The sequence below is a fragment of the Phacochoerus africanus genome, chromosome 1, assembly GCF_016906955.1.
Source record: "Phacochoerus africanus isolate WHEZ1 chromosome 1, ROS_Pafr_v1, whole genome shotgun sequence".
In the NCBI taxonomy this organism is placed as follows: Eukaryota; Metazoa; Chordata; class Mammalia; order Artiodactyla; family Suidae; genus Phacochoerus; species Phacochoerus africanus.
In genome coordinates this window covers 246,902,991-246,926,545 of record NC_062544.1, presented here as the reverse complement: position 1 = coordinate 246,926,545, position 23,555 = coordinate 246,902,991, and the positions used below count along the sequence as shown (strand labels likewise).

The 23,555-nt window shown below is 33.7% G+C and overlaps 1 protein-coding gene across 2 annotated transcripts in view; it reads left to right on the top strand.

Annotated features, from left to right (window-relative positions):
- The window catches only part of EPHA3 (EPH receptor A3), a 351,366-nt gene that overhangs the window by 11,389 nt on the left and 316,422 nt on the right, over positions 1-23,555 (top strand). For both annotated transcript variants that reach the window (XM_047794345.1, XM_047794355.1), the window contains exon 2: positions 7,816-7,880. In XM_047794345.1, coding sequence (XP_047650301.1) covers positions 7,816-7,880 — 65 coding nt within the window. The remainder of the gene's footprint in view (positions 1-7,815; positions 7,881-23,555) is intronic.

Sequence of the window (23,555 nt, the reverse complement as noted above, 5' to 3'; positions counted from 1 at the left end):
ACTAGATTTTTGGAAAAGAAGGTTATAGGGAATGGCATATTGAATGCCCTTGAAGATAATGACTTGGGATAGATGACTGCGAAATGAATACTTACATGCAAAACTGTGTTTTAACATATATATGAAAGTTATAAAAAATGTGATATAAATCTTTGGGAATTCCCATTGTGGCTCAGTGGTAACAAACCCAACTAGTATCTATGAGGATGTGGGTTCGATAACTGGCCTCACTCAGTGGGTTAAGGATCTGGGTGGTGCCATGAACTGTGGTGTAGGTCACAGACTTGCAGACATGACCTGGATGCCGAGAGGCTGTAGCTCCAATTCTACTCCTAGACTGGGAACTTCCATACACTGCACTGCGGCCCTAAAAAAACCAAAAAAACTCATGTGATATGAATCTTTAAAGATTAGCTTCCCAAAATAGAGTCTCTGGAATATAGGTAAAATTGTTTTTTAAAGATAATAATAACCACAAGTTATAAAAAAACAAAGGAGATTAAATGTTTTGCCTATTTCATGTGCTAGGGATGATCATAACCCAGATATTTCTTTACTGCATATATCTAGAAAACTTTAAAAATATTGTTAATGAATGCATAAAAATAGATATACAAGTAGAAATCACTTTTGAAAGAACTGAACACCCAGAAATAGCCATTTTAATAAGCATATATCTAAGTTCAAAATAAATTCTGTGTGAACATATACATGCACGCATTATGTGTTTGGGAGATTCACATGATTGAACATGAAGAAAGACTATCCCCAAATAGAAGCTTCTATAGGTGATATTCATATGACCACAAAACCAAGGAGAAATACACTGAAATTTGTCTGAATTCTACATCCTCTTGCGGTGATAGGTGAAAAGTTTCCTGACCACCACCAACACTAATCGTTTGATATTTCCATTGACACTATGCTCCTAAGATAGAAAGCAAAGGGCTGGAGTTTTTAATTAAACTCATAGGCATGTGGCAGGTCACTGTATCTTTTGTGGGCCTTTTAAAGACCCATACAAGTTTATTTGTGTGTGTGCGTGTGTGTCTACATCTATAGAGAAAAGTTATGATGTATGACATAAAGTCCAGATGGAGTTATCCTCTAAAACATGATGAAGTCAAAACTATATCCTGATTTTAGTTTTCCAGAAATTTAAACCAATATCTTCTGCATTGGGCTTCTTTTAAAATTAAAAAAAAAAGCTTTGTAATATAAAATTGCCCAAAGAATATTTTTAAATTGGAAATTTAATTTATCACTACATAATTTGTTCTCTGTGTTAAAATTTGAATCTTATATCCAATGAGCTTTTGCAAAGAAATACTATGTTAGAATTGTTTTGTAGAATTTATGCTTATTCTGTTCCATTTTCATAGCCATCAGTCAAATCCTGACTAAACAGAAAGCCTGCATTTAGCAGTCAAAGATTGATAATCAAGAGTTTGTGATATGATGAAAATATATATAATATATACCAAGATAGCTTGAATTTATGGTATGAAGGCAAAATGTATTTGCTAAAGATTGAGTACCTATTTGACCTAATGATTATTTATATCATTTCAAATTGAATGATATATTTTCATTTTTCACTTTTTAATCTGTCAAAAAAGTACTTTCAAATTAGAAATAAACAAGTTTTCCTGTTAGTTCCAGAACACTTTAAAAGCTAAAATGTGTTGAAAAGGCACAATGTTTACATAATCATTAATGTTCTACTTTTAGTACCTTACATTTTGGGAAACACATTTCACTTGTCTAAATGATTCATAATAGAAGTTGACAATACACAGAAACAAAGAGACCTTCTATTCCAGGGACTGTTATCAAAGCTGAGGTTGTTAATGTAGTAAAACTTCATTGACATTAGAACATTCCCACTCATTTATGTAAGGGAATTATTTTGTTACAAGAACATCTTCCCTAGGTATATGTTAATAGCTGTTTTCTCCATAATAGTAGTAATATCAGAATTATCTTCAGATTTCTCAGATTAAAAAGAAAAAAAAAGAAAATTTTAACACTTTAGAAACAACATAGAGTTAATATTTACTAAAGTGTCTAAGTTTCAAGTAGAATTTGGGTCTGTGTTTCTGTTACTTCCTTGAGCTGCTCTAGTCATGAGAACATAGACATCTTACCGTGAGACTATGTATTTTGATTCCAACGAATTCTTCCTGCTGTTGGCAAAGATTGAGATGAGGTAGCTAATTACAGTTTCTTCTTTAATTAGGACCTGTATAGAAGTTCACCCAAAATTATTGCCCTGGAGGGAAAACTAAGAAAATAAATGGATTGTATACCACTTTGTCTAGAAATCTGCTTATATTCCATAAATAAGCTACTAGATACCATGTGAAAAAAGTTTTTCACAGAAATGTCTAGCACTACAGAATTAAAAAAGAAAAATTTACATGTCTAGTTTAGCTGGTTGATAGAGAAATGATCATAAATTAATACTTCTGTGACACAAAATGTTTGTAGAATTTAACATTTTACAGGAAGTTTTATCTTCACACAGTTAATTATAGTTGACTTCATTTATAGTCTAAAAACATTTTTATAGTTTTTAATCTGTGAAATACAATACCATTGGTCTATTACAAGGCTGTTTTAATTATGTTTAGGTAGAAAAAAATATAAATAGGAAGCCCACAGCAGCTGTTAACTAAGAATATGTAATCTTAGTAAATAAAAGCTATGTTGAAATAGGTAAGTACATTAATAAAACTGACTTCTCAATGGCATACCTAGGTGTGTACATTAAAAATGAAAACTGAGCTTTGGTGGACTCCTATCAGAAAATACATCTTGATTTCTTGATTCCATCTTATGGTTGACCAGAGTACTACACAGAGAATTACAACACTGAGAGCAGAATTTATTACTTCCTGCATCATTTTCTTCTGTGACATTTAGGTATAACCTAGGAGCAGATTAAAGGACACCTCTGCTATCTGTAACCTAGAGCAAAGCTACTCTTTTCATCATAACAGAAAGTGCTGAAAATGATAAAGATAAATAGAGTACAAGAAATGTGGCTGGAACAATTGCAGTGATGTATGGACAGGAAAGGAAATGTCATTATTTTTTTTTTTTTTGTAAAAACAAGACGTAATCAAAGGATGGGTTTGTCTTCTACTATAGTGGTTTTATAGTTATTTGCAACTGGCTGTAAAAGCACCTTATAAATGAAGGTTTTTATAAGAAAACATGTCTATTAAGTCTGAAATTCTTTTTTTTTTTTTTTTGGTCTTTTTGTCATTTCTTGGGCCGCTCCTGCGGCATATGGAGGTTTCCAGGCTAGGGGTCGAATCAGAGCTGTAGCCACCAGCCTACGCCAGAGCCACAGCAACGCGGGATCCGAGCCGCGTCTGTGACCTACACCACAGCTCAGGGCAATGACGGATCCTCAACCCACTGAGCAAGGGCAGGGATCTAACCCGCAACCTCATGGTTCCTAGTCGGATTCGTTAACCACTGCGCCACAACAGGAACTCCAAGTCTGAAATTCTTTAATCATTAAGCCCTACTGTTCATCTTGAAATTACCCAATGTTTTCATAAAATGCAATTATAAAATTACCACAAAGCATAGTAGGTTATTAAATAGTTGAAATCATCTTCCATTTCAGTAAGAAATTGTGGCATATAATTTTGAAAATTGTTTTAGCGCTGTCTGTGTATTTTCAGTACTTAGTATATAAAATGTGAATATTCATTCAACTCAGTCTTCCTAAGTGGACAGATAGCCACTATGAATCACAATTTTGAAATACTCTTGAAACAATCTTGGCAGGTTAATGATTCCTTAAAAGTAAAATTCCAGAAATTTATACCTAAAGTTTTTAATGTCTTTTAAATGGGAAATTAAAAAAAATCTTATTTTAATGACAGTCCTTTAAAATTTTTTAATGCTCTCTTATTAGTAAGATGGGAAAGTGGCGTAAACTCTTGGCACAGACGCTTCTCTGTGACGTCAGTGCCATTGAGCAAAGAAGTAGATATGATTCTGTCTCTTCATTTTGATAGAGGATAGGAAGGAAAGACAGAGCAAGACTCCTGGGTATCTTAAATCCATAATGCATCCAAGTGGGGAAAGTAAAGAACAGTGACAGGAATGACAGGGAGATTTCCTTATTTTCAGAAGCAGATACAACCAATTTAAGCCCGTTTATCCTATACTCTGTTCCTATTCCTTTACTTCAACCTACACATTCTAATTCCCATCAAACGCCATAGGTCCATCATTTTGACCAGCAAATCTTGCCTTAGTGCCTACCTGAAAGCCAATTCAAGGAGACTAAGGAAGAATTCCCTTATTTTCGTGAATGTAAGTCCCTTCACCTATTTATACTTTTTGGCCTCTATTTAAAAGCAGTGAGACTAGACAGTAAAGCCTGTGAAAGACATCCAGAACTGTATCTATCCAGACTTCCCTCAGTGATTTTTTTTTGCCAAAAAGCTGCTCTTTATATTTCAACCTAAGTGGAGTTCTAACACTTAAAAATGTGTCCAATATAAGTCATTTTAAAACGTTAATGTATGCTACATTGCTCTTGGAGTAGAAAATATTCTGAAATTGATGAAGTGACATATTTTCTGTTACAACCCAAACACACCATTAAAATATGAAATCTGGTAAGAGATGATTTATTTGCTTGGCAAATAACACGGCTTGAGTCTGTTATTAAAGAATTAAGCCATCTATATATTCCCACCTACCCTTAAGGATAGTTTCCCAACTCCTTTTTGTTAAAATTTGTTATTGTAAACTCAAAAATTTCAGCAATTAAAACAAATTTTCCATGTTACAAATTGTCATTAAAATTCAGACTACAATATTGTATCTGTACCTCATAATTCTATCCGCCCTGGCATTTAAATAGTGGTACCATTTGAAAGGCTATGATCAGGTCTACATGTTTTTTGGGGAGAGGAAGTCTTTAGTAAATTAAGTTCTTGCCTGTATCAGTGGGCGTTTAAGACATTGTGTTGCAAGGTTAGATTCAGTCAGTGTATCCAGAGAAATCACTCACAGTAGGTTGACTTTCAAATTCCATTAACTTTCCCTTCTTATCTCAATTATGCTACACTCAGATTGCTATACAACCCATCACAGAAGACCTGAGGTTTATATTCTGGCAAGTTCCAGCCCAGCAATCGTTGACTTCAAAGTGGCTAGAATTCTTGGATTGTGTTGTTCTTATTTGGTTATAAACAAAAGACACTTTATAAACCCCAAGTAAGTGCTTTTAAAAAGTGTTTTGATGCCACCTTTCTCCTCTAGTAGGCCATATATTGATAGTTGATTTTAAATACCATTCAGAAGTCAAAATGGAACTGGTGTTAGTTAATATTCTAAGTTTATAGGAACATTGAATCTATATAGCATGTTATAAACCGATCGCTTTAAATACATTTATATGATTTGACCATCGCAGCAACATTGTGAGACTACCAGAGCAGGCATAATTATGTTTTTGATAGACAACAGAAACAGAATCATGAGTAATGCTACTAATTGTATTTCCCTCATTCATGCTAAATGGAGTGCACTAAAAATCCAGTTTCTGAGTAAATGCAATACATTTAATTAATTATACTTATTTTAATTGACAGTGCAATACAATTCTTTTTGGTTTAGCTTTTCTCAATTGAGTAGAAACCAAATGCTGATGTAATTAATCCAGTCCTATCCCCCTCATTATTATCATCAAAGAAAACTTAAGGATACAGTTCTTTAGCTAACAACCTACATTCCAATGAATCGTTTACTAGGTGGAGACAATATTCATCTCTTCCTTGCCTCAAACACTTTTTCTCTCTGGTTATTAATATTGAAATTAATTCAGCCATTCACCTTAGTATATGGAGGGACACATATTCATCATTTAGTCCATATTCAGTTATTACATACACACAAAACATTGAATCATTTAAACTTTTAAAGGCATCACAGATATGATCAAATGCTTTCAGAATAGTGGCCCTGTAAATTCTACTATGCAAATTCTGTGTAAAACATGGAGAAATCAACTCATGACCAAGATAGAACCAATAATCGAGCTAGGTATGTCTTTATTAGAATGAATGTTGGTAACATACTTTAAAGTGAGGATGTATTCTCGTATTTTCAAAGATTTTTCTAATACTAATCTGAAATATTATCTGTAAATTAATTGGTAGAGGTTTTTAAAAAATCATTTTCAGAGATATTTTCAACATAATTAAGCATCCTGTTAATTTCCAAGTTGATATCCTGGGAAATAATTCCATTATGGAAATTACACTATGTAATCCGTGCAGTAACCATCTTCTTTTATCTAAATATAATTACTTCTCACTGGGATTAATTTATTGTGAGGGGAAAAAAGTTTAATCTGTAAGGAATTCCAGTGTGATAGGTTATGTGTGTGTGTGTGTGTGTGTTTAACTAGCAAAACTTAGAGAATATAACTTTGAGAATTTTATTCATTTTTAACTTAATGATTAGGAGTTTTCTCATACTCTCTTAGTTTATTTATCATATAACCAGCTAACCAACTATCTTCTTTTAAAATGCAGTGCTTGAAAATTTAGAATTTTAATATAAAATATAATTTTTCTTTACATTTTATAAGATTAATGTTTCCTTTGCAAGAAAATAATTGGGATGGTTAAAGAAAGGGTGGTACTTTTCATGCACTGGGAAACGATTTATTGACAGCACGTGGACTTTGCATGTGTTAACATTATGTTTTGATTTGTGATTATATGGTACCCTTCAAAATGACCCAATGCTATTATATTTGATTCACCTGCTCTGGGTCATGTTAATAATACCTGCGTATTTTATGTAAACTTCCTCTACATCTTCCATTAATCAATCAGGGGATTGTTTTCTAGTTAGAAGAAGGATGTGGTAAAGCCATAATTTACATTATTTAACAGGTTGACAATCATTGTGAGTCCTTTATTATTAACTAAAAGTAGCACAAAACTCTGAGTAAAATCATTAAAGCTTTTGGGTAACAATACCTTCTTTAACTATATAAAGCTCAGAGTTCTCTCATGGCTCAGCAGGTTAAGAATCTGGCATTGCTACCACTTGGCTCTGGTTACAGCTGTGGCATGGGTTTGAGCCCTGGCCCAGAAATTTCCACATGCTGTGGTACAGCCAAAAAAATAAAGCCTTAAAAAATATGTAAATCTTTACAAGGTGATATTATAGTACGTATTTTTTATTTGATTTCTCCACAAATTGGTAGATAAGCATTTTGTTCATTACACATAAGTACACAATTTATCCAGTATTAAAAAGTACACATTATGGAAGAATATGTTTGGTATTGGCCAAGGACAATATAAAGACACCAAATCAAATATGTACAAAAATAAATATGATTCATTATGGAAGCATATTTAACTAATTTATAGTGAAGTCATATGTCAGTTTATCAAATTTAATGGCCTTTGCTGTTATTTTTATTTCATGTTAGCATTAGTGTTTCCTATTTTATGTTTTTATTGTCTCCTTTTTAAACCTGTAGTTATTGTCAATATATTTAGTATACGATATATTTATAAACAGATGTAAGTAGTTTAAAAAGCCACAGAAACTTTTGGTCCCTTAACCTTCCCTGTGGATTTTTTTTTCTTGTAATTCCCTTTATATACTCAAAATACATGTGTAAGGAGAAGGAGCAGGGTCGTGTTTTTTGAACAAGTTGATGTTATTACATCAAGAACCACAGACAACTTTTACTTGACAAACATAAATAAAATCCATTCCTTTTAACTGTGTTTGTGTATTTGTGTTTTCTTTTAGTCAATCTACTGGATTCAAAAGCAATTCAAGGGGAGCTGGGCTGGATCTCCTACCCATCACATGGGGTGAGTTCAGTAAACTATCGAAAAGAATATGATTTTTGTTTATTGCCTCTCTTAGAGAGCAGGAGGAATTATTAGGCAGAAACTCCCGTACTTCTGATGACAAATTATGTTCATCATCACATACAATACGTGGACCAACACAGCTTAATATTTGTGTCCTGAAGTTCATTTTTTCCCCCTTCTGAATGTATCAATTGCTTGAATGAACTAATTAAAGTTTTTTTTTTTTTTTTAACTACCATCATGCATATGATCTAAGTGTGATCATCTAACATTTTTTGGTGATGTGGCCGGATTAGGTGAATTGAGAAGACACTCTAAGTTTTGAGAATATGGAAAGTGTGTATTTAGAGATGATTGCCCTGGGAATTGGAGCCTTAATATCAACCGTGGTGATGGTTCCGAGTAGGGTACTATATATTTGTCAACGTTATAAGCTTTTGTTGCCTCAGTTCCTTTGCTTAAAATGTCTGTAACTTGTCCAGATCAGTTTAAAACTGGATATTTTATTTAGGAAAAATATGGCTGCCTTTAAATTCTAAGCTTTTTGTGTACCTTTAATGCTCTATCAAGCCAGACACAGAATACTATGGTGTATGACACTTTGGATTTGAATGTTTATGATGACCTTTGTGTGAGAATTTTTCCTCTTCTTTTTTTCAGAAAAAAAGAGGATCATACATTTGGAAAATTTTTATTTCTACAAAATTGTATTTAAAAAATGCCTAAGCCTATCTTTTTTTGTGTCTAAGGATAGTCTGTAGCAAATGCAAAATGTTATGTAGAAGTATTTATGGCAACTGATAAATGTGTACATTCCTTTTTTTCTATGCCATCCTCTTTTCAAAGAGGGTATAATTACTTCAACTTTGTATTGGTCTTCAGCCTTTTAGATTTTTGTGCCGAAACGTATTTTCTATGGTACTCCCAAGCTTCTCCTTCACAAACGGATGTTTTGCATCAAGGATAGTTCATCCATCTGTCATCTTTGCATCTGCTTCTCTTCCTGGTACACCTTGACATTGACACAATGCCAAAATGTATAATCAGGCCTTGGTTAGTTGCTTAGAAGGGAGAGTATGAAGTAAGCCAGGGTTTGGTTTTCCTAAGTGTAGAAGAAATCAAATGGTTAGGATAAAAGCACATTCTGGGAAGTCATAACAAATTGAGACCCTGGATTGAGCTGGAAAACTCATTAGCCAAAACTCAAACCTCACTTTAATTTTGATTTTAGAAATTTGAGTTTTTCCTTACTCTGTCAGATAACATATTTTAGAAACTAGCTGCCTAAGGAAATGTGAAAAGCAAAAACTTTACTGACATTTTACTCATATGTATTTTTTAAGCAATAAATTTACTTGTATATCCAAGTAGCAGTCTACCTCATGTTTTCCTTTAAAGAAGGTATAAAGAAAATATATTTCTACAAATCAAGAATTTGGGGAAATGAATTCATTTGCCTTATTAACCACATAGATTTTATGATGAGCCCAATTAACATGTTTACTTCCAGAGAAATGTTTGTGTGTGTGTGTGTGTGTGTGTGTGTGTGTGTGTGTGTGTGTGGTTATCTGCTTGGTGGAGGGGAGTGGAAGGGACCTTGTAGAACTTCGCCACACAAAGTATGTACAGGCACCAACCAGTAGTGTCAACACCTGGGAGATTCTTAGATATGCAGACTCTTGGCCCCACCCCAGACTTTCTGAATCAGAGTCTGCGCCTTAACATGGTCCCCAGGTGATTCCTAAACACATTAAATTTAGGAAACGGTCTTCAGGATAACTTCTTTCTTGAGTATTTCCATATATCACCCAATTTCCTACCTTCTTTTTCCTAGGAACCACTTATGGTTTCCTCATGAACAGTTTTCAGTTTCTCCTTTGGCCTCAGAGAGCCAGCCTCAGGCTCTTTGGCCTCCTCTTCATTGCTATCTTCGTTGATCTTGCGGCTGTGACTGCACTGTTTCAGATACGTTAAATGCCCTAAAAACAGCTGGCCAAGCTGTCCAAACTTATTAAAACTAGCAAGGAGAAAAAAAATTAACACAGCAGGTCATGATATTTATAATACTGTTAGCCACCAAAGAATAAAAAAAGGAAAATCAATTGAGTGTATTAATGTCCTGGGGTTATTTGTAGTGCATTTTTCCTTTAAATTTTCCCCCTAGATTATGTTGTTCTTGATGTCCCTGAGGAAATAAGTAGCACTAACTTTGAAAATATTAGATTAATATTCTTTTTTTTTTTTTTGAGAAACTGATGATATTCTTGAATGAAAGCTCTATAGTCAACTTAAGTTTGGGATGTAACACTTTTGCTTGCACAGTTATTTGTGCCTTTAGATCCAGTTAATTATTTTTATTGCCTAATTATTACCATTTTCAATTTTACAAGGATAGAGGAATTTTATGTTTGTTTTGGCTTTAAAGGGAATGGATAGTGAATCAGTTGGGATATCTATGTCTCAAGCTTTTCTGTAAAAAATGATATGATAGCTGGGAGCAACTTTGAACTAGTTATTGCTTTAATTAATTAACTGTAATATTAAAAGTGCCTCTGTTTGTAGGTTAATGAAAGTATAAATATAAACTTCAGAGGAAAAAATTATAATATTATAATCATTATAATATTATAATTAATATATTATAATAATCATTATAATGATTTCACACCATACTGAGTCACTGAAATATCCCACTCTAGAAAAGTATAGTACTCTACTATTAGGCATGGGACACAGTACCCAGATAAGTATCTGGGAAGAAGTTTAATGGAACTTTGATTTTTCTCTAAATGAAGTTCATGAAAATAATACTCAACATGTAAACTAAAACTACTGGCATTTCATGGACAGGAATTCTGCCTAAATTTTCTGGTACTAAGTTTGTTCACTTTAGCAAAGTAGACAAATACTGACTGAAAAAAAATGCACAACCTAAAAATTGAGAGTTTTTTATTTGGTGGACATTCTGAGTACTTCAAGCCTGGGGCACAGCCTCTCAGATAATGCTGAGAAGCAGTTCTAAAGAGGCACGGGTGGTTGGGAGAATGAGGATATATAGGAGATTTTTGCAACAAAGGGCAGGTAGTCAAAACATCAAGAGTATTGTTAATGAAAGAAAACCAGATATCTCCAGTAAAAGAATTTAGTGCTTTTCTACGTATGGCAAGATGCAAGGTCTAGGACCTTTGAGATCATTCTTTTGATATGCTCCTCAGCTATCCTGTGATTTCTCATCTTGGGCCTTCACAGGGTGCACCATTAGGGTGGCTACAGAAGCTGACTGTTATATGGCAAGCATTCTTTGTTTCCATCCTGAGTTCCCTCAGAGCTCACCATTAGGGTGGCAGTAACGTGGTAGCTTGATGGCTGCAACATCCTTCATTTACTGATAGGGCAGGTGGGATTCTTAGTTCACACAAGCAATTACTTTCTTTGGCCCTGTAAAATATGAATTATAGTATTTGAATTCTGGGTTTAATTACCTTCAGAAATTTTAGTAAATAATTCAATAGTTTAAATATTCTTTGATTTAGAGGACAGTCAACACATATCAAAGCCCATATATATTGTTGGATTACAATCTAAAAAGAGTTCTTGGTTTACACATGACTCATACTTGATTGATTGACTGATTGGGTGACACCATCAACTTATCAGATGAGCTTTCTTAGTCTATGTATCATTACAGAGAAGGGATTAGAGGGAGGTAAGCTATGTGGTCTTCACTTAGGATAGTATTGGTATACTGGTTAAGTAGTCCAAGGAATCAAGAACCTTGCCTCAAAAGAAACTTAAGTAAGGAGAAGAGGATGAAGAATGGGGCAGGGAAGGGTATAGAGAAAGCATAGACTGAAATGAGAAGTCTCAAAATCAGCAACTGTAAATTTTTTTTTTAAATTTCCTACCATTGCCCTCTTTTCAACTCTTAGATTTTTTTTTTCCCTAAAGATTTCCTTAGCTATTTACTGAAGTCTTAGCAGTGATAATGTACTTAAATTAAAAAACAGTCTTCTAGCAAATAGAGGCCCCAAGCCCACCCAATATGTGTTCCCTGTTTTTTTTTTTTTTTTGCTGATGGAACACTGAAGTTGTTCAGGTTTTCACACTTCCATGGTGCGTGGAAAATGGCCCCTCTGCCACTTTGTGGAGTGAGTATTGTATCATCTAAGAGCAAATCGTGAGAACTGTAGCCATTTTTCCAGTGACTGGTTTAGGCATGAGTAATAAAGCCAATGAGGTGGCAACAAAATTCCAGTGACTTCTGGGAAAGATTTCCTTCTGGTAAAAAGAGATGAGGAGGGGCCAAGTGCCTTGTGCCTCTGGGTCTGCCCTTTGACGGCAGAGTCCAGTCTGAAGCAGCTGCATTTCCTTCATGGCCAGAAAGGTGGAGCCCAGTGAGCTTTAGAGACACCTGCCTGGGATTCTGACATCTCAGACATCTCAGAATCCCATGAGAGAATACATTTTCCTTATATAAGCCACTCATTTTATACATCTCATGCTTTTCAATTAAAAGCATCCTGATAGAATATAATATTTTATCTTCTGGTCAGGTATCCTAATTTCTAAATCAGAGCTGTGGCAATCATAATTCTGTCCTCTAATGTTATTTGTATTTTCCCAGGTTATCTTTTTTGTGCTTTAGTGTGATGTCATAGATAACAGGTAAAGGAGTAAAATAGAATGAGCACACATGTAGAATTGGCACATCAGCATTTGAATTCTGGCTCTACCATTTATTAGTGTATGATTAATTCAGACCAATTAACTTTTATTGACATTTATCCTCACTTTTAAAAAAGGGATAACAGTAATTTCTATGTCACATCACTTTAGAGTAAATGATAGTTAAGCAAATGAGATGTTTCTATCTACCCATGAATATATGTGTGTGTGTGTATATATATATACACACACACACACATATATGTACACTAATGTATGTGAAAAAACTATATAAATACCCCTTCTTATCTTAGATAGGTTTTGAAATTTTTCCCATTCCAATTTAAAATTTCTAAATTCATTGATATGTCTCCTTAAATCTCAGTCTACATGTGATGTCTTAGAGTTGAATTTTGGAGAAGGAAAATTGATGGTATTGCCTGAGGGGCCAGAAATCACCTCTTCTCCATTAAGAGCCCAAAATATTGCCTTTCACAGCACTTGATTATTATTTCATTGAATATGCACAAACTAAATTTCACTTATAATCTTGAACTACATTTTGTATTGAAAAAAATCAAAATAAGGTAGTTGGGTGTTCAGTATATTTATTTTAACTTTTTAAGTGATTAGAATCTCCTCAAAATATTAAATTTCTTCTTCAGGGAGACCTTCTAACTGTCTTATACCACCTTCTGTGCTCCCCCACCCCCAAACTTAAACATAACACTTGTTAAACTCATCTGCCTTGTTCTTTGTTGTTACCTTCGCAACTTGTAATTACACATTATTGTGATTATTTCATTGATATTTATCTCAGCCAGAGAACTGAAAATTCTCTGAGACCAATACCAACTTCATGAAATTCTCCCTTTTATTCCCTTCATTTAAAGTTCTTGTATTAGTTGTGTGTAAATTTAAATTACCTGAGTAAATGAATAATAAGAGCTTTCCAAAACAAAACAAGGTAACTAAACTAAGACTGATTTTGCATTTGTTGAGAAAAATTTGATGATTTCCAGTCCATTATTTTACTTGGTGTCTGCTAAAGATTTTGTTCTTTTTAATTGTATAAACTTAAGTAAAATTTTAATATAGATACATACTGTATGTATTATAAATGTACATATACATGTATAATGTATAAATGTATGGATATACCTCTATCTATATTGCATATGTTCCTTTTTGTTCTAATGGAGCTATTTAGTTAACTGTTTTTAGAAAATACTACAAGCCTATGAATTGGAAGTTAACTGAAAAAGAAAACTAGCTGAAGACAGCTCTGTATTAAAAATTATATGGATTGCTGTCTAAGAGTTAAAAGCCATAATCCTGCAAATAAATCCGTTTAAATAAAACTAAAAATATTTAAAATTGAATGGATAATAGAGAGCAATGGAAATAATAAGAACACTCTCTAAAACAAGTCTCCAGTATAGTATAATTTGCCTTCAATATTGGAATTATTGTTATTTGTGAAATCTAGGTTCTAAAAGTTTTATCTACTGGATTTCTAGCTTTCACATTGTGAATGGTGTCTGAAATGCACAAAGAATATTTTGACAACTGGGTGTCAGCCATAACCACCTGGGACTCTGCCTTTATGAATTACAGTCCAAATTCTGCTTTATATGCTGAATAGTTGATCCAAGAAAATCAAATTTTTGACACGTGATATGTGATTCTTGGTCATTTGAAATTTTTCTGCTTAGAATGAACAATGTTATGTATTTTAAATATGTCACTTTCAACTGTTGTGCTGACCTTTCAAGGAAGGATGTCTGATCAAATTAGAAAAACATGACAAAAATTTTATAGGTTTTTTTAACCTTTCCTTAAACAAAATGCACTATAAAAGAAGGGGGAATGTGGATAAGTGGTAGAAATCAACAAAGATAGAATTTATTCTAGCAACATTTAATTTATAAAAAATATATTATCTTGTATTTGTTTTAACAGAGTTTTCACTAGTGTTTTAAAGATAGAAAATATTTTCAGGTTTTCCTTCCTTCCTTCCTTCCTTCCTTCCTTCCTTCCTTCCTTCCTTCCTTCCTTCCTTCCTTCCTTCCTTCCTTCCTTCCTTTCTGTCTGTCTGTCTGTCTTTTTAGGGCTGCCCCTGTGGCATATGGAGGTTATGGAGGTCCCAGGCTAGGGGTCTAATCGAAGCTGTAGCCACTGACCTAGCCACAGCCACACCACATCTGCCAGATCTCAGCAGCATCTTTGATCTGCACCACAGCTCAGGGCAATGCTGGATTCTTAACCCACTGAGCGAGGCCAGGGATCGAACTTGCATCCTTATGGATACTAGTCAGATTCGTTTCTGCTGAGCCATGGTGGGAACGCCTCCATTTCTATTGTTATATGTTTTTATGTGAATCCTCATTTTTGTATGGAAACGTGTTTATTTATATTTTGGGGGTTCGATTAGAAATTTACGTATAAGACAATATGCTTCTCTTTGATGTATAGCTTTGTGGAATTTAAAGTAGAGGAGACTTGAAGCATATTTGGACGAGTTTTATTTATTTCAGCTTTACTCTCAAATTTGTTTGTGCTATATGATTTTTATTTAACATGCAGTAACTATAAAGTTAAAAGCTAAGATATATTTAAAAAATGTTCATTTCTAATTGGAATGTTTAAAAATTTCATAAATTCATTATGATCATATTTATTTTTTAAAGCAGCTTTTTAAAAAAATCAAATCAGAGGTTTGCTTCTATTTAAAAAAAATAACTTTTTGACACCAGTTTTACTTTGTGCAACTTCAAATGAATGTACTTTCTAATAAAAAAGGAAAGTAAAATAAACAAAAATATAGATACTAAACTTAAAGAATGGCTTTAATACTCATTTTATATTAAATTTGTTGATACATGTGCAAAATAGTATATGGCAGACCGAATACCAGTTACTGTATTGCTAAAAAATATCTCAATATTTTAAAGAGCATGCTTTAGAATAAACACTGTTTTTAAGTTTCTGAGGTTTCGTTAGAACATTAAGGTATAAATGTAACATATGTACTTCAGTGGAGACAAGTTGCCATTCTGTTGCTTATTAAGTGTTAGGTCAAGAATTTTGATGGGAATTTATAAAAATAATAAATTTCCCCCAAATTTTGCTTATTTGCTTTTCTCCTTTATTATTATTTTTTTAATTTCATGAATTAGTGATTTTAACCTTTAGGTTTATTATTCTCTGGTGGTTAATTTCTTTAGAAATACTAAAAAAGGTATTAAATTTTGCCTGTAAAAAATATGGTGTGAAACTTTTTAAATAAGTCCCATGTCCCAAATGATAGCCGTTGGACCTGAGAATGTTTAATGTTTATGATATTTACAGGGCAAACCACCTGAAGTATTTCTGCAACCCTAATAACTCATTGATTACCATCAGTTGTTTTTTTTTCCCCTGCTAATAATGGTACTTTAGTCATGAAGTGTCATATGAAGAAAAACTGTTAATTTAATATCTCAGATTTCTTGGGAGTTGCTAAAATCTTTTATCCTCTTTTCCAGGGACATAAGAAGGAAAACATCAATTTTCTGAGTAGCTTAAATTTACAAGTTATTTTTATTCATTCTGTTAACAGTGCAGTTTAACACATAGATATTTATTTATATACATACATATGTGTGTGAGTATATGTATATAAAGTAACTATGTATATTAAACTATAGACTCATATATATAGTTACATATATAAGCAATATATTGTAATCTTACTTTTTAATTTGTAAACTGTAGTTATTACAAATGCAAAGTCCTGCACTTGCAGCCACTTCCTACTATACTACAAGACCTGGAATCAGGGTTCAGCAACCAGTTTGTCACAGCCCATCCATGTAATTCTTATGCTGTTCAAGTTTGGGAATCACTGTCCTAGAAAATCACTGTTGTAATGAGATGGCTGTCATTTACAAAGGTATTCAGCTGCTGCTTCTATTTATTTTTTTAGGGCCCCACTCACAGAATATGGAAGTTCCCAAGCTAGGGGTGGAATCAGAGCTGCAGCTGCCGGCCTATGCCACAGCCACAGCAATGTGGGATCTGAGCAGCATCTGCGACCTATACCCCAGCTCACGGCAATGCTGGATCCTTAACCCACTGAGCGAGGCCAGGGATTGAACCTGCATCCTCATGGATACTAGTTGGATTTGTTTCTGCTGAGCCACCACAGGGATTCCCTCAGCTGCTGCTTGATAGAGTGCTATAGTTCATTCCAAACTCTGAACTAATGCAGCACTGTACATAATTCAAGATTACTATAGCTCTGGATGTTTTTAAATTTAGAGTTTTATAATAAATGCACAGTGAGATAGATAGGTACTTTGCCAACAACTCAAGGACTCTATTCTTAGCAATTTTGTAGTGGGGATTCCATTTTAGAACTATCAATTTTCCCTCATGTAATCTTGGAGCTCAGTTTGAACTGCAAGTTGTATTTTCAGTATTTGCAAATATGGAAGATATTTACATGTCTGCATCCTTTGCTCATAATAGATGACATAACATTAAAACTAAAAGACTAGAAGAGCCATGAATTGAGTGATAGTGAAATTGGAATAAGGAATGTTAAAGTTACCCCATCAAGGAGTTATTAGAATATGAAGTTGTCTGTCTGGGAAATGACTATGAAAAGTTCCTAGAAAGTTACTGAGATCAGCTTAGGATGGATTTTTATGTGCTCAACTAAAGATACTGGAGATTATTCAAAGACAGTACTTTAATGAGGTGATGATAGAAGATGTTGTGATCAAAGAACAGAGTCAGAAAAAGCAGTTGGAAATCGCTGTGAATGTTCTCATGATAGATTATAGGAACCTAGGATCATCCCTCTATTCCTATGGTTATAGATCTTAGTGATTTGGTATAGGTAGAATTTTCATTATTTTGCTAACATTCTAAGAACAGATATTCTTTAAAAAATCAGAAAGAATTTTTATTAACAGATAATCTTATAATCTTACTTATCAAAATAAAGAGAAGCCAAATTTGGCAAGTTGAGTAAGTTGTAAGACCTTTGGGGGACTCAGTAGAAATGAAAATTATCTAAACAAAGGAGGGAAAAGCAGAAGAAAAAAAATGAGGACATAAAATGCTCTAACAGTAAAAGTAATACAATTTCCCTTCTATATGACAATACCAGTTAACATTCTCTTGGGTGTGGCATTATGAATAAGCTAGACTTTAGAGAACCCTGTAGGGTGGTCCCCTTCCCAAAGTGAAGTGAGAAGACCATGAATCCAGCAACGAGAGAGATGCAGTCAGTGCAGGAAGGAGGAGAAATGCAATGTTAGAGTGTCAAAGAACTTAACTCTCAGTCTACACTTGGATACTTATTCCATGGCATGGAAGTCAAGAAAGCTGGGAGCCATACAGTTTATGGATTTACTCAAGAGTCTTCAATGGGGTTTAAAATTTGTGGATGATATGAATCAATTTTGTAAACTGTGCCCTAGAATAGTTTGTCATCTATAGCCTATATGTTGGATGGAGGTGCTGGGTAATCATTTTTAAAGTAGAATTAGTGATAATTTTGGGTTAAATTTACCCATTCTTGAGTGTTGAGAAAACAGCAAATAACTATGTAGTCATAAACCAAAAATAAGTGTGTAGAATTTTGTGAAAATGTTTATTGATGGAGGTGCTTCAGTTTTTCATAAAGAGGGGAAAATTTTATCTTATTTGGAGCAGTAGAATATATTTGAATGAGCAATCAATTTTAGAGCCAACAGAGACTTTAGAAATCATCTAGCGCAAGTCCTTAATTACATAGACAAGCAGCTGAAGCCCAGAGATACTTAGTGACTTGTTGAAGGTCATATCATTGCTTTCTGGGTCTGAGTTTAGTGGTCTTTTCATTAATCCTATCTCTCTTGGTCTGTGGAAAGCACCACAGAAAGATTCCAGATTATGTGATTTAATTCTTAACAAACATCATAGAGTTTGATCTCTTATCTGAGTGTCTTGCCTTACAGCACCCTAAATAATAACCAAATCTTGGAACACATCAGTCAATGTAGAACTACTTTTCTCAGCAGTTGAAAATTGCTGATCTTTCATAAGGCCAAGAGGAAAATCAGGTTGTATAGAATTATTATTAGCACTCCATTCTCTCATGCATGTGTATCCCCTCATCACAGCTTGATTTATGACCCACAGACTGAGCCGTCACTTTCTGAAAGAATATTCTTAACTCATTCTCTGACAACTAGAAATTGATTGTAGTGTAGATTCAAATCTAAATTTAAAATTTCTTTCATTGAAATAGTTATTTTTAAATGCTGGCTCATAACCCAAACAAATGTCATCTACTCCAGATTTTCATAAGAGCCAATGAATGTTTTGAGATCTTTTTAAAAATTAGGATAACATTTTAATGTGACTGGTCTTCACACAGAAAGGTTAGGATGTGTTGTATTCTAGCCAGTAAGTCCTCTCCAAGATTTAAAATGTTTCAAAATTGTTAGAAATATTTTTGCCTTCTGAATTGCTGAAATAGTAATTTTTCGCTGGATACTTCTTACAGAAATACATGGTGATCTTACATAGCTTCCTAGGATAACAGGTTAGTTCTTCAACAAATTTTGGAAACTACAATATAAAAATCAATGCAGGAGTTTTATAACCTAAGAAATATTTTGTGCCAAAATTTGCCATAGTAATCATCTCCTCTAAAATAAATACTTTTTAATTTCTGAAATAAGTGATCCTAATTCAGAGAAAGTCTCAGGAGTGGTAAATATTTTGGGGAGGGCTAAGGGTGATGGCATTATTTTAGAGGGGAAAATATATGGAGTCATATTAGTTTCTAGAATCCATTGAATTCTGAATAGTTTATTCAGTGTAAAGGGGGCTTGTAAAATCTTTAGTGTATTGGGATTATTCTTCCTGTTGTCAGTAACTGCTTGAGCTCCTTCTGTGTGCTAGGCACTGTCTAAGGCAGTGAGGATGTAAATAATGCCAATAGTTAATATTTCTACAATGTGGTATGTTCTATTTCTAGTGCTTTCTATATGTCAATTTATTTAATTCTCACAATAGTTCTGTGTTGTACTCTTACTTTGCAGAGGAATAAAGGAAGCCCCAAGTCCCAATTTAAATAACTCAAACAAGATCATACCCTTAGTAAGTGAGAGAGTTGGGGATGGAAACCAGGAAGTCTGATGTTTTACATTATGTATATAACCACTACTTTATACTGCCTCTTATAAGAGAGGTAAGAAAGATACTTCCTTGAGGGGCTTAATCTGGTGGAAAAGACTAATCCATGGATGAGTATGAATGAACTAGAGTATAGTGATGGTCATCAGTTAACACACATAGTAGTTAAAATAATATTACATTGAGTGTGTCATCGTTTTGCTTGATATGAGTCAAGGAAAATTATATAAGAAGTTGTGAAGCTTTAAAAATAAGTAGGAATGTACCACATATATGTGACTGGGTATTACAGGCACAAAGCACATTCTATAAAATAGCATTGAATGTTGATAGAAAAACATAGCCCATAGCCCATATCATCTGAAAATAGGGCAGAGAAGATTAGGAGATGGAATTTGTGAAGTTAAGAGAGTTAGAATTATAGACTGGATTATGAAGCCCTTCATATAAAATGCCAAAGGGTTTGGATTCTTTTAATGGAAAATTGTTCAGCAGTCTAGAAATCAGGAAGTTTATTCCTATTCTGTGGACTTAGAATGGAAGGGCAAAAACAGTTGGTTTACTAGGGTCATCCAAGAAAGATATCTGGCAGGCATAGAAGGCAGATGATTGATACTAGTAATTAAAATTTTTTTTGTTATAGTTGACTTATAGTATTCTGTTAATTTCTGCTGTATAGCAAAGTGACCCAGTTATACACACACACACACACACACACACACTATTCTTCTCAAATTATCCTCCATCGAAAGTGATTGGATATAGTTTCCTGTGCTATATAGCAGGATCTCATTGCTTCTCCAAAGTTTACATCTACCAACCCCAAACTCCCAGTACATACCACTCTCTCCCTTTCCCCTTTGGCAGCTACAAGTGTGTTCTCCATGTCCATAAGTTTGTTCCTTTTCTGTAGATATGTTTATTTGTGTGATATAGTAGAGTCCAGGTATAAGTGATATCATATGGCATTTGTCTTTCCCTTTTTGACTTACTTCACTTAGTATAAGAGTCTCTAACACCATCCATGTTGCTGCAAATGGCATTATTTTGTCCCTTTTTATGGCTGAGTAATATTCAATTGTGTATATGTACCACATTTTCTTAATCCATTCATCTGTTGATGGATATTTAGGTTGTTTCCAAGTCTTGGCTATTGTGAATAGTGCTCTAATGAACATATGGGTGCATATATATTTTTCAATGAAGATTTTGTCTGGATATATGCCTAGGAGTGGGATTGCTGTATCATATAGTAGTTTATATTTAGTTTTCTGAGAAACCTTAATACTGTTTTCCATAGAGGTTGTACCAATTCACATTCCCACCAGTGGTGTAGGAGGGTTCCTTTTTCTCCACACTCTCTCATCAGCATTTGTTATTTGTAGAGTTATTAATGATAACCATTCTGAACAGTGTGAGGTGGTACCTCATTGTAGTTTTGATTTGCATTGCTGTAATAATTAGTGATGTTGAACATTTTTTTCATGTGCCTGTTGGCTATCCATATGTCTTCTTTGAAGTATGTCTATTCAAGTCATCTGCCCATTTTTCAGTTGTTTCATTTGTTTGTTTGTTTGTTTGTTTGTTTGCTGTTGAGTTGTTTGAGTCATTTGTATATTTTGGAGACTAAGCCTTTGTCAAACTGCTTTCTCCCATTCTGTATATTTTCCTTTTTTTATATGGCTTCCTTTGCTGTGCAAAAGCTTGTAAGTTTGGTCAGGTCCCCTTGGTTTATTTTTGTTTTTATTTCTATTGCCTTGGGAGACCAACCTAAAAAAAAATTTGTGCAGTTGATGTCAGGGAATGTTTTGCCCAAATACCCTTCTGGGAGTTTTGTGGTGTTTTATATTTAAGTATTTAAGCCATGGTGTGGGTTTATTTTTGTGCATGGTGTGAGAGTGTGTTCTAGTTTCATTGATTTACATGCAGCTGTCCAACTTTCCAAGCAACACTTGCTGAAGAGTCTGTCTTTTTCCCATTTTATATTTTGCCTCCTTTATTGAAGACTAATTGACCATACGTGTCTGGATTTATTTCTGTGTTCTCTATTCTGTTCTATTGGTCCATATGTCTATTTTTGTACCAGTACCACATTGTTTTGATTACTGTAGCTTTGTAGTATTATCTGCACTCTGAAAGAGTTATACCTCCTGCATGTTTGTTTGTTTGTTTGTTTTTCAGGATTGTTTTGGCAATTCTGAGTCTTTTATGGTTCCATATAAATTTTTGGATGATTTGTTCTAGTTCTGTAAAAAATGTCATGGATAATTTGATAGGGATTGCATTAAATCTTTAGATTGCTTTGGGTAGTATGGCCATTTTAACAATATAAATTTTCCAATCCAGGAGCATAGAATATCTTTCCCTTTAAATCCTCTTTAGGAGTTCCCATCATGGCTCAGTGGTAATAATCCAACCAGTATTCATGAGGTCATGGGTTTGATACCTGGCCTTGCTCAGCAGGTTAAGGAGCCAGCATTGCCATGAACTGTGGTGTAGGTCACAGATGCAGCTTGGATCCTGTGTTGCTGTGCCTGTGGTGTAGGCTGGTAGCTGTAGCTCCAATTTTATCCCTAGCCTAGGAACTTCCATATGCCGTGGGTGCAGCCCTAAAAAGCAAAAAAACAAAAACAAAAACAAAAAAACCTCTTTAATTTTCTTGAATAATGTTTTATAGTTCTCAGCATGAAATAAGTCTTTCATCTCCTTGGCCAAACCTGTTCTCAGGTATTTAATTTTTTGTGGTGCAATTTTGATAGATATTGTATTTTTATGTTCCTTTTCTAATATTTCATTGTTAGGATGCAGAAGTGCAACTGATTTCTGAATGTTAATTTTGTATCCTGCCACTTTGCTGAAGGATACTGGTCATTTATGATGTACTGTTAAAAATGGTGTCAACTGTATATATAGCATATGAGAAGTTTAGGATAATTTCTGTGATATGTGTGATTTTTGATGACTGATGTTTGTCTTATTTTCTCTAAATTAAAGTTTCTTGAATTTTAGAGTGCTTCAGAATCAACTGTAGGACAAAGTCCCCATAGATATGCATTGCATTGCTAATTGCTCATACATGCTATATGTGTATATATACACATATACATACACAGATATCTGTTTCTGTAACACATATCATAAGATATCTAGTAGTATCTTGTGTGCCATTGTAGTAGATGAAATTTTATTTCAATATTAATTTTATATTATATGGCATTTACAATGTAAACAGTAATTTCTGAATGAGTATTATAGAATGCACTGATGATATGCAGAGAACAAAGAGGAAAGAGAAAATAAAAGAGAATTTTAAATAGAATTTAAACAATAACAAACTTAGGAAATGTTCACCACATAGCTTTTTCTTGGTGTTCAATTTTCCTTTAAAAAACGAGATGATTAGATGTAACATTGTAAAAACTGTGATTCTCAACAGAGACATAAGTAGATATTTACAACAATGTTTAAGCAGAAGAGGAATAATTGCTTAACCTGTTATAGAGGCAGAGAATGTTCCACAGGAAATGAGTATTAACAAATAGAGCATGAAGCATCTCAAGGCACTTATAAGCAGAAGATTGGAATGAGATGTTACTTAAATTTATATGTTCCTTAGTATATATCCTTAGGAAGCAAAGATCTGAATTGTCATCTTGAAAGATTATGATAGGTATCTTTCTTAAAATATCATGATCGACGTATCCTGAAGAAGGATTTCTTTTTGATATAGAGGACAACTGTTTCTTCAAATTTCATGTAACTTATTTTTATTCACATAATCAATTGGGATTTAGCTTATTGATTCAGACCACTGATCTATCAAATCTTTCA